The 13,375-nt window shown below is 25.0% G+C and overlaps 1 protein-coding gene across 5 annotated transcripts in view; it reads right to left on the bottom strand.

Moving 5' to 3' along the window:
- Nucleotides 1-2,353: 2,353 nt before the first annotated feature.
- Nucleotides 2,354-13,375, bottom strand: part of LOC114132278 (maltase 2-like) — a 34,448-nt gene continuing 23,426 nt past the window's right edge. For 4 of the 5 annotated variants that reach the window (XM_050197675.1, XM_050197671.1, XM_050197672.1 and 1 more), the window contains exons 2-10: nucleotides 12,091-12,277; nucleotides 11,835-12,014; nucleotides 11,552-11,724; nucleotides 10,804-11,162; nucleotides 9,301-9,481; nucleotides 7,758-7,950; nucleotides 5,999-6,200; nucleotides 5,357-5,503; nucleotides 2,354-4,015 (exon numbers count right to left, since the gene is read on the bottom strand). In XM_050197675.1, coding sequence (XP_050053632.1) covers nucleotides 3,814-4,015; nucleotides 5,357-5,503; nucleotides 5,999-6,200; nucleotides 7,758-7,950; nucleotides 9,301-9,481; nucleotides 10,804-11,162; nucleotides 11,552-11,724; nucleotides 11,835-12,014; nucleotides 12,091-12,253 — 1,800 coding nt within the window. In that variant the 5' untranslated portion in view covers nucleotides 12,254-12,277 and the 3' untranslated portion in view covers nucleotides 2,354-3,813. Of the gene's footprint in view, nucleotides 4,016-5,356; nucleotides 5,504-5,998; nucleotides 6,201-7,757; nucleotides 7,951-9,300; nucleotides 9,482-10,803; nucleotides 11,163-11,551; nucleotides 11,725-11,834; nucleotides 12,015-12,090; nucleotides 12,278-12,437; nucleotides 12,453-13,375 lie in introns of those variants that run through there. The other variant, XM_050197674.1, reaches the window with a different exon arrangement.

Here is a 13,375-nt window from a genome sequence, read left to right as displayed (position 1 = left end):
TTGTGTTAGGGTGTTTCAGTCTTGTCACTACATTGTTTGTAACTCTAATTTTAAGTTCATATTTACTTTACAAAAAGTTAAAATTTATTTTAAAACATAATTAAAAATTAATGTTAATAAACTATTTTTCGAAATATTTAATAGAAGCATTTAGTTTTTACAACAAAAAACATTTTTAGAACAAATAACTTATGGATCTTTAAAAAAACAGGAAATTTTTTACATGTTACTATGAAATATTATTTGTTAACTATGCTATTATTAATTGTAAATAATTAATTATAATTACTATTTACCATTATTTGAAAGTTTTTAACGCTATATAAAAAAATATCATAGTACAATTGGTGGTAGCGAGACGATATCAAACAAGTACTAAATATTTTCAATAATAAAGTTTTAGAATCGAACAAAACATTTGAAGTTCAGTTTAATTCAATACTCGAACCATCCATTAAAATTTAATACGTTTTTTTAAAAAAAAATGTACTTTCACCAAAATATTTAATACACAAGTGCATACTCTATCTATATTTTAAGTTTCATAAATATTAACTAGAAATTTTTTCATAATAATTATGTGCGTTTAATGTTTGTATATTTAGGATTTTCAAAAATGCCTGTTGATAAGTTTTAAAATATCAAGTTTTCATTCCATTATTTTTGGAGTTATGACTAAATAACTGAAATAAATTTCATAATTCGACAAATTTACTGTTTTTATTCGAGCTTAATTGTTTAATACTATTACGCTCTTAAAAAAAAAAAAAAATCAAAATCAAAATAATTCATAATTTAGAAAATCATCACAGAAATAAATCGCAACGCTTCAATACAAAGCTTTTACCAAAACCCATCTTGAAGTACAATTAAACTAATTTTTGGTAGAACGACAATAAGACATGCTATATATGGTCAATTTTAGTAGCTATCGCAAGTAAACTTAAAGTAATTCCTACATCATAAGAGTAACTAGATAATGTCTATTCTCTTCAAAATACATTTTTCCAAGACGTCAATAATACAATACTTCCAGTAAGCAATTTAGCTCTTGATCTTGAACTTCTTCTATTCGCGTGCTAAACTTTTGTATTATGATAGTGCAAATAAAATATGTAGGTACACCTATATGAATTATTTTTTTAATCTTATTTCGTGTATTCTCCACAAGGTTAACAAGTATATACAATGACGATGAGGACTTAACATAAGACACTAATCCTGTTTCTGGATATATTATTTCCATGGTATATTTTTTATTCCTTAGTCATTTATAATTTTGACATTTTATACATTTTTATGTTTAATAATATTATTATATTATGCATCATTGTATGTCAGTACCTAAATTCATCTACAAGTGAGCAGAAGACTCATGTATTAATGGCTCACCGTTTATAATAGAATAATTATTTATACAATTGTTGTCAACTGCGATAATGTAAGAGTATAAATGGGGTAATCGCATATCGTATTCGAGCAAACGCTCTTCGTAGGCGTTTTGTGTAGGCAAATTAAATATACTTTCAGCTGGTGAACCAATGTTGGTGTTGCCAAACCAACACGACTAAAAGGCGTAGAACACGGGTTGTTCTACGAGAAAAAAAACTCGCTCAGGATAAATTTTCGGACAAGACAACTTTTGAATACATGAATTGAAACAAAATAATGTTCGTATAATAAAGGGTTCGTATAATGGAGATTCGGAAAATCGAGGTCCCACTGTACTTTAAAGTTTTATAACGCTATATAAAAAATATTCAATAATACAATATTGGTGGTGGCAAGGCGTGGTAAGTCCAGTTTAATTCAATATTTGAACCAAATGCTTGTTGATAAGTTTCAAAACATCAAGTTTCTATACCATTATTTTCGAAATTATAACCTTGTCTTAATTTTTTAATCCTCGGTAATTTAAACAAAACTGTGTGTATTTTTTAGTTTTTTTTGTATTTTATCAACATTTTACCTTTAAATGCTTATAAAAAGTATTGTGACTATATAGACTTTTAATGTTTTTAAGAGGACGTTACATCCGTATGTGTTGTATCCATCTTAAACACGTACGAAATAATAAATTTTCGTTCACCAGTTTCAATAGTGTGCTTTTATATTTGATATTGAACTGAATAGACCTATTATCAAACTTTTAAGCAAGAATATTATCTGTGTTCTCTCGTTGGTTTTGTACAATATTTTATTTTTTAAGTTAATTATGAGTAGAGTTAGGATGTTGATAACCTAAAAAACACACAAAAATGCCCTAAAAAAAATGCATAAATGCCCTAAAAACTTCAAAAAATGTATACTTAAAAATTATCTAATAAGTCTAATAAAATAAGTAAAAAAAATGTATTTATAAATAATAATTTTTATTATTGATATGGGTGTAATTATAGTAATTTAAAATAATATGAATTATAATATTAATAAAATAATATAAATAAACAATAAACAATAGTATGTACATTTAGATTTTAAGCATAAAATTATTAAAATAAATTAAAAAGTAAAATAATATAATATAATAAAATAAATACAAAAAATTGTATTAAAAATATTCTCAATATTCGATAAGCGTAACGTTCGATAAGCATCTATGATCGGCGTGTGTCTTATTTTATCAATGTATAACACCAAAAACCCCACAATAATAAAATTAAAATTATTTTTTTTGATGTTATACAAATTTTCTTTAAAATTTAAAATTTGAGAAAAATCACTCACCATTGTACAAAAACTACAAATAAGACCAAAATTATGAAAAAATGACTTAAAAATGTTGAAAAATGACGTTAAAAAACACCAAAAATGCATTTATAGCTGAAAATGCCCAAATATGCAAAATAATGCAAAATAAAATTAGAATATTCTGAATTAGGGGAACATGAAACAAATTTTTAGCTAAGATAGCATTGTATAGAATTAAAGGAAAAAAAATGCAAAAGTCATCAACATCCTAACTCTAATTATGAGCATTTTCAAATATTAATATTTTTTATACTCATTTCAAGTTCACTATTGAAACCGGTGAACGAAAATTTACTATATCATAGGTGTATAAGACGGAGAAAATACATGCAGATTAAACGTCATCTTAATTAAGAAATTAATAACGTATGAAGAGTTTTCTATTAAATGTTCAAATATTTCCACCTAGTAAATAATTTTTAATTGACATTTATAAAAAAAAACTAAAAAAATTTAAAATTTCATATGCCTTTAAATAGCTCAACAATAACGGAAATAAAATTAAAACCGATAATATAAACATTTGGTAAAAATGTCAAGCATTTACGGTAATCGTTTTCAAATGGCATACATCAGAAAAACAAAAATGATTTCGTCGAAAATTAGACTTATATAAAAATGATTTTCCAAATTTTTTAATTTTTAAAAATAAGTTTGGGAAATTTTTAAGTTTAATATTGTCAAAGTACAAATACCAAATCCAAAACCACCGCATACTCATTTACAAAAAGCACACATCAAAGTAAAATAAATACAATCATTGCTGCGCTTAGAATTTAAAATTATTTCAACTTGCAAATATTATCGGATAAAAAATCAAAACCAAATTGATGATCGTTACTGTAATAATTATAAAATCATTAAATACTGATGCTAAGGAAAAACAAAATTATAAAGAATTACTGATTACTTGACGCAATATAAAATAAGGTATTAAACATCTGGCATTCATTGGTAGGACCCTAAAACCGATAAGACTCAGATCAGGGCAGTTAACAGTTTCATATATAAAATAAATTATCATTTCTAATTACTTATTTATTTTATTAAAAAATATGAGACCTATAGATTAAAAATTGTAATTAAAAATAAGCAAAGTAATACTATTCTTGATGTTATGTATAATTGAGTACTGGATGAAGGTGTTGATTTTGTTGCAGTGTCATCTACTGGAATACTTGATGATGTCGAAATTAGGTTGTCAGTGAGAACAATTGTGGCACCGGGACTTAGAGTCAACCATTCTGTAGTTGATATCGAGTTTCTAAAATGATATCAAAAAAAATATATGTATATATTATATTATTATATTATACATAATTGTATGTTATATTAAATAATTAATTATTTAACGTATCAACCACCTAGATTTTATAATTATATACTTACTGTGCCTACATGTATAAATCAAATGTATTTTTAAATATTTGATGTAGTGAATATGTAAAAAATTAACCAAATATTTTAAGATATTATTAACTTACATAAAGATCAGGTATATGCCTTCTTAATTTTATTATTATTAATCATTACTCGAATTAGAAAAATAAAAAAAGGGGACTCCAGATGTGAAAAAATATTATTACATTCAATGATTGAAATCAACATAACAACTATATAAACTATACACTACAACAATAAATAATAATTATTAAATACAAACAAATCTTTTATTTTATTTTGAAATACCAAAACTAATTACTTAAATTTCTAATATATTTCATATATCTTCGTTATTTTGTCGCTAAGGGCAGCTAGATATTATAAGATATTATGTACCTACTTATATAGATTAAAGACAGAGGCGGATAGGCCTATCGGAAAATCAGGGTTTTCCCTGTGAGGCTGTGAAACCCTGTCCGTACCAAATTATGGGGCGTCCAATAAAAACACGGTATTTTATGTTTTAAATGTTATTAACTTACTAATAATAAAATTATAACATCAAACCATATACAATGTGGAAACAGTTTATTCTATTGATATTTGGTTTATAATTAATGATGAAATAAATACTTAAGCGTTTATGATTTAACGTTAACAATATATGACGTTATAGTACATTTCTAGAGTATGTATATTATGGATATCTAATAAATTATAATATTCTCTATATAATCATTATTATAATGATATAGGTAGTAATATTGTCTATTTTTAGAATATGATCGTAGTACGCAGTAGGCACTGTAACTGATAAGCAAATGGGAATACTGTCAGTTACAAAAACTTAAGTATGTAAAAAATTATTTAAGAAATTCAATATCACAAGATCATTTAGAAAGCTTAACTATGTTAATAGGTATTGAAAAAGAAATAAGGTGGCTATACACAAAGTGATGTATAAGTGAATATATCAATTACTTTATAATATCCAGTTGTTTCATTTAAATGGGTAATACATTTTGGTTAAATAATTTAAGTTAATTTTTTATTTTATATTATAAAACATATTTTAAGGAGTTTATTGTAAAGTATAGGTATAATACGCTCAACATGTGACTCTAGCAGCATGTATAAAACTATAAAATTTGAAAAGATAGTACACACCGATGGGTACAAGAAAGATTCTCTATTTAATTTTATAAAATAATTAGGTACTAACCCAGGATTGAAATTTGAGTTTTCGGATCCAACAACAATAGTTAAAATATCATGCAAATTTGATATTTGATCTGACAAACGAACACGCTGTGTATAGTTTGTATCCATATTGATTATTAACGTGTAGTTCTCATGTTCTGGCAAAAATCTGTAATATTTTTAATATATTTTATACAACTTACACTTCATTTGTAGTATTTATGGATAAATCTATATTTATTTACCTATATATAAATAAAAAATAATAACATCCCGTCAACTATCATTAGATATTAAAAAGAAAAAAAAGAAGCAAAGTGTCATTGAAAAGCTTTATTATCTCCCGAGAAAAACCTATAAAAGACCCTTCAGCATGTTACTAGCACTTATATTATAGAATTTGTATAGAATGTTTTGAACACATAAAAAAAGGGTTCTACTATACAACTGAATTGGCACTTTGCATATTACAATGATTTAAAATAGTAAAGAGCATACATTTTTTTTAAATGTTGTTTTATTTAAAAAAAAAAAATCAGTAAATAATTGATAAGAATAATATTGATTGTACCTACTAAGAATCTATATTATAATTTAAAATTACATTTGTACGATAAAACACGCATCTAAAAGTTTATTTTCGAATAATTGGTGTAGTACTTACCTGGTTAAAACAAACACTGTATTATTGTTAAAAATATCAATCGCCAACCCTCCTCTTTTAAACGTTTCAGTCTGACGTAATTTTGATACGGATTTGAAAAAGTTTAAATAACTTTTAGGATTGTTATTTTCCGTCTGCACGTTTCTCGTGACATAATCTGGATGTATCGCAACCCACGGTTCATGTGTGCTATTAGTGAACCCTAAACAATATAGCGCACTATTTAATTTTCAACGCATGTCACTCGCAAAATATTAAGTACAGTAAATGCGAGCCGAGAGCATAAAATAATATTGCGATCGTCTGAATACCGAAATTCTTCACACAGTCGTCAATCATGCACCAACAAACAACGCCGACCGGGTTGTCTGTGCGTGTACGTCGTGTACTTTTATAATATGTGCTTATAAAATATAAGTTATAAAATAACGGAAATAGAAGTAATGAATTTATATGTATGAGTAAAAACATCAGAAAAGTAGAATATAAATTACAAGCCAAATATACAAATGAATGAACACGCACACACACACACACACATTTATACTAAACACTTATGGCCCTACTAATTTTACACAATATAATATAAGAATTAATCAAAACTTTGGCTTAACAGCAGTGTTATAACCAATTTTGTGTTGCCAGGTTTCAGAACGAGTTCATCTATATGGCTATATTATACAAATTTAATATAAAAAATCAGTATCAATCTTTTTACGCCATTTAAATTTATTTAATTAAATAGTTATAAGTTCATACGTAAAATATTATAGGTAATTCAAAAATGCTAGTAACTCACTTAAAAAATAGAATATCCTAAACATATGAAATTTGACATACAAACTATGGTAATACTTTATCTTTAAATATTAATAAAGTCGATTCTCTATTATTAATGATAACAGCTTAAAATGGGTTCCGCTAAACTCTAATATCCATACTATACATTTTTACAGATTATATACCTATAAGAAAAGTGAGTAAGAACAGAGAAAGAGATTCCACCATTTCTAAAATGATAATATATACTTAAGGTTTTATATTAATACTCACAATTATTAAGCATTGATTGACTCTTTTAAAACAATAGCCCTATAACCCATGGTATGGGGAACGTGCAGTCCAAATATGTCGTTATGTTATAGACAATATAGACAGTATACACAACCCAACTTTTGATGATCAAAACAGTGAATAGATATAAAATTGCATGATCATGAACTTAAAGTACTATTCAGAGGATAAGACAACTGATATAGATAGTTAAAGAAATTAATTGAATTAAGATTAATTTAGGTAAACTTGGCGTAAATATGAGTCTACAGTAAGTAAGGTAGGTAATAGAATAAGACAAGAAAGAAAAAATATCATTGAGGAGATCAAGGTTAAGATGGGAAGATTGTGTGAAAAACATATCAGAACGATAGGACAGGAAATTATCCGGAAAGAAGGAACAGTGGATAAAAATAGATAGCAAGATTTATAATATTAACAATATGATTTTAAAATCCGAAAGTAAAAGGAAAGAAAAGGTGCAAAAACCAAACTTGTGGGTGACGTTCTTGTAAGTAAAAATACAATAACACCACTATATATTGTATATATATATATATATATATATATATATATATAGGTTATTTGAAAGTTGAAATAATAATTAGTGTGTTTGAAACACTCAATTATAATTAATATTTAAGTCGATAGTGTAAGTATACATAGTATACACACTGTCCAGTAACTACACTTAATATATACCTACCTGCATAATTCGTATCATCCCACTGCATAGGACTTCTTGCATAATTGACTTCATCCGATATGTCTTCCATACCAATTTCTCCTCCATAATAAACTATAGATACGCCAGGTAGAAATAAGGATAAAGCGTTCATGCCATCAGTTAATTCTGTACCGTACGATGTAGTGAATCTTTGTTTGTCATGGTTTTGAAGCTAAATTATAAAATTTTATGATCAAATCATTAAGCATTTATACCTATTTGTACGACATAATTGTTTTAGGTAAACCTTATTTTTTGAAAACTTTTAGAAATATTTTTCATCATCATTAAAGACATTTTATTAAGAATAATCAATTTAAATTCTAAGAAGTTAAAAATGGTATGTGTGTCTAAAAATAGCTTAAAAAGTGCAAGCATATTTTGAAAATCTTAGATGTGGAGAAATTGCAAATATAAGGCATTAATATTTGGTGAAAACAACCATTCATATATACGGTTGTCAATCTTTGAATAAGATAAAAATAATGAAATGAACTGTCGATTACTAACATAATTTATTATTGCGTAAATTATTTTGAAAAGTTTTGGGATTTATCTACTTTTTATTAACTTAACTTGATCAAGATTATTTTTTTTATAACAAGTATCAATATTCACATTGTTGATGGGAAATACACATAATCATTGAAAAATTAAAACATAGTTTAATAGTTATAAATTCATCACTATATTCAAAATCGCTATCGAATTTCCAATGAGTAGTTCATTAAAAATGATTTGACAAATATTTAAAGATTAAATGGGATTATGGGATTAGTAGAGCCACGTAACCCAGTAATCCACAAAATGTTGACCGCCTACTCTGTTTGTCTAAATTCAAAGTTATTAATTACTAATAAAACAACTAAAACTAATTAACTTTTCATACATCGACTTTTATACTTTGAAATATTCAATTAAAAATGTATGCTATCATAAAATACTAAGGAAATATAATTGATAACGATAAAATAGCGTAAAACAAATTTTTTTCAAGAATATTGTTTTTTTTAAAAAACTCTAAATTATGTAAAATAAATATTCTCAAAAACATTGATAGATAGCTATTTATTAAGAATTTGAGTTTTTGACTCAAAATAAATCACTTTGAATAAACCTATTATTTTTTACAAATGTTTTGAAAAGTAAAAAAATAACTTATACTGCTAATTACAGACTAATCCATGTGTTGAGTGTTAACTGTGTTGTACTATATAATAGTTAAATAGTGGTAATTATCTTATCAAACCGTTCAATTTTTAACAAACTATTATTTTTTTTTTCTTAAAAAATTAAAATCAGTCATACACAAATAACCTGCATACATAATGATAATTTAAAAATATACCGGCAAATTACCTATGGCCCTCTCAAAAAATTTCTAAATACATTTATCTTTTTATTATGTATACCTACACTAAATTCTAATATACCTAGTAATTATAATTTAAAAGTAATATGTGTTGTATTATATTGTATTCAATAAAAATAAATGTATTAAAATTAGCTTATCTATTTATACCACCGAATTAAATGTTGCTCCAACTGGCATTTTAGTTATCCAATTTTCAATTTCTCTCTCAAAATCTTTCGGAGTATAACGATAATTTTCTAATAAATTAAAGTTTGTTGGTACTTCAGCTCCACTAATGTAATATTTAAATAAAACACTAGTATTACTATATGATTCAGTCATTATTATCCTGAAAAAAAAACTTCATTAAAATTAAAATTATAGTAACATATAATAAAACAATATTTTATAATAGAATTATAATAATATTTTTAAGAAGATGCTATATCCACATACGTCAACTCTGTCTTACGAATGCGTAATTTTATAGAAATTTTTAGGGTCTGAATAGTGAATATTCTATTTAATTTTGTTAGATTAATATTAAACTGAATTAATTTACTATCGATTTTAAAAGTAAAAATATTATCTAATAAATTTTGTAGGTTAATTTATACTTTTATTTTAAAGCGAATAATGTGCATATAAGACATACAAACAATTAACAATTTTAAAGTGATCATAATAATAGGCTAATAGCTTTAAAATTAAAGCACAAAAATGAAACAGGTCATTTTTAAGTTTAACACAACAGAGTTCGGGTGGTACAATTTACATTGTTATGCGTTAGTAATATAATATAGAGACAAGGTTTGTTTATCCTAAGATAGCTAATTATATATATATACTATAGCTAATTCATAAAAAAAAAAAATAAGTAGTTCAGAAATTTTAAATACCATTGAAAATATTTTTCTTGTATTTGCTTAATATTAAGTTTGCTTGTGCCATTTAAATTTCATTAATTTAAATAGAATTTATATTTTTGTCAAAATATCCAGTACTTATAATACCCTCCATGTATATCAACTTTGCTGCCTCTACAGTGGTGAACTGTGTTTTAAAAGAAGCCAATAGAATATTATATGAACAAAATTAATATTATTAATATAATTTACTTTTATATATTAAATACAGGGTAGCTGATTCTTCAATACAACTTATTTTAGTATACATAAAAAATATATTTTCTAATATTGTAACTTCCATTATTATTTATTTGGTAATTAAAATATAAGTTCACAAACCTATCCCACATATAAACTTAACTAGAAATAGCTTTGTAGGTAATTTCATAACACCAGCGATGTATTCGATCGCAGCAATTCTCGGTAGATTTCTTAAATATATTCTAACATGACCGCATCTTCTTAACAAATGCTGTGTTATCTGTAGCCATTAGCCAGTAATACCCATCTGTTATCAGTATATTTTATTTCACCAAAGTTACTTCATTATGGCCCGAGAGCCAAACTACAGATAACACAACATTTTTCTAGTTGATACAATTTTATATGAACAATTAACATGTTTTCTCAAAACCCTATTGAGAAAAATATTGTTCACGGGTTACGCTGTATCTAAAGGTGTGAAAATGAATTTAATTGAAAAAATAGTTTAATTGATATAAAAACTCTAAAACTTTATCTAATAAATTAATAATTTTTAAACCTTGTATAATGGTCATTTTCCTTAAAGTCATCAAGTAATAGACGCCATTCTTTGATCAAGTCATATACTTCGTCTTGGTCTATGGTATAAATATGATCTAAATTCAAGTAATTAAGAGCCATATTTTCATCTAATATTGGTTCGTCATCCAAAATTTCGCTTTCATATACATGTCTTAAAGCATCTACTCGAATACCATCAATTCCCAATTTGATCCAATAATTCAAAACATTCCTCATTTCTTTATGAACATTTTTGTTTCGAAAATTTAAATCTGGTAAATTTTTAATGAACTGAGAGAAATAAAACTGTTTGCGAGTATTATGCCAAGTCCAAGCATTGCCACCACAAATCATTTGCTAAAATTGTAATTTAACATAAATTAATAACATAAAGACACATGTATTACATATTACAATGAATACTCCCGTTTTTTTTTTATTAATCACTTGATTTTCAAACGCTGACGAAATTTATTGAAAAACAAAAATAATAACCAGTTAAAGTAATTTTTTCGAAATTCAAAAATATTAGTCACATAGTGATTTTTAGAATTTTCTTTTATTATGAACATAATATGTAGGACGTAGGTACGTAAGAATATAATTTGCACTAAATATTATTATAAAGACTCATATTATACATACTGTCATAATATAATAATGTATACTTTAAATTATATAAGTATAAATAATATGATTTGATAAGTTACTAAAACAGTTTTTATAAATTAAATTTTAAGCATTACCCAATTATTCGGCACAATGGGAGTAGCATTATTTTTTATCACATCCTCTTGATTTTTCGCATCTTTCCAAATATAATAGTCTGCGTAATCAGTTTCATTTTTAGCAGACTTTTCAAACCAAATATGTTTATCACTTGTATGATTAGGAACTAAGTCCATGATAACTTTTAAATCTATAACATATAGGTATTATTTTTAAATGCTTTTAAAGGTTAGATTTTAATTTAATAATATACTATACAATATAAAGTATATATAACATAGATGTATACATAAAACATACTTTTCGAATGTGCGGTATTTAAAAGATCTTTGAAGTCATCTAATGTACCAAAAACATGTTGTACATCTAGATAATTGGTTATGTCGTAGCCACCAGATTCTAAAGGTGATTCGAAAAATGGCGTTAACCAAATTGCTGTCACTCCTAGATCTACGATGTAATCTAATTTTTCGGTTATACCTGATAGCAAAAAAACAATAGTAGCTTTCAATAAATGTCAAATAAATAATTATAAAAAATAATGATTCGAGTATACCTTTAAAATCACCTGATCCGTCACCATTTGAATCTTTGAATGACAATGGAAATATTTCGTAAACTATTGAATTTTGCCACCAATCTAAAACTGTAGTTGGTGGAACAAGAACCTTACAGTATGTTAACTGTATACAAGTTATTAAAACACAAGCCCAATACATTGTTGTTATACTGGTTGTGGCCAACTGAAAATTAATAAAATAAAATTCAAATGTCTTAACAATAATTTTAACATAACAATGAGTACTCGTGTTTATATACAGTATTTAAAGTGTAAAAAAAAATGTTTAAATTATTTTTTATTCTTATCTTTATTTGAGCTATTTTATAGTTATACTAACTTACATATTCTATAGAATTTATTTAAGATTTGAGATTTACAAGTGTAAATAATTGTGATAATTATACTGTTCAGTTACTCGTTCTTACTATTGTAAAAGTGTTAAAATAGCTCATAATGTTTATCTATGTGTATTATTTAAATACTTATAATCAATCGAACAATACATTTATAATTTATATCTAAGTTCATGTATATACACAAACAATGTATATATTGTTTTACATTTATTATAGTGACTTAAGAGAAAAGTAATAAATATGAGATATATTTAAATTATTAATTTTGTGTTTTCTCATTATAATCCGTATATAATGTGTAAATAATGTGTTAAATATAAGAATAGATAAATAATAAAAATGGAATAACAATAATTTACTATATCAGTGTTAAGAATAACGTGATTAACGCATGTTCATACATATAATACATACTAATATTTTTCAAACTACACGTGAAAGTCAGGAAACTACCTGAACTGAATAGAATAAATAAAATGTTTTTTTAGCTACCTACCGTTTACCTTAAATCATGGTGTAGTTTATATTAAAACAAATGACAAATTGTAATTTTGAACTATACGCGTGATTAAGTCTCGACAGGTCAATTAGAATTTTTGGTACTTTTCTGTTATTGCTCTGCCACCAGGTGATCTTATTTCTAGGTTAATCTAAAATCTAATATTATTTCCACGGACTAAAATATATCTTAGTCCGTGATTATTTCAATATTAATAATCGATATATTTGTATTTATATAATTTATACAGAAGTTTTTTATTTTATTATTTAAACTATTTTATACTATATATTTATTATATATATTAGTATATATTTCTATTATTAATTCTGATATAATATATGAAACAATAAATGTAATACTATTTAATACTATTTAATACATGTACAATAATCATACCATAATGGGACTGTTGTAAAGTTTA

Source organism: Aphis gossypii, chromosome 1 (genome assembly GCF_020184175.1).
Source record: "Aphis gossypii isolate Hap1 chromosome 1, ASM2018417v2, whole genome shotgun sequence".
NCBI lineage: Eukaryota > Metazoa > Arthropoda > Insecta > Hemiptera > Aphididae > Aphis > Aphis gossypii.
This window is presented reverse-complemented; position numbering and strand designations above follow the sequence as displayed.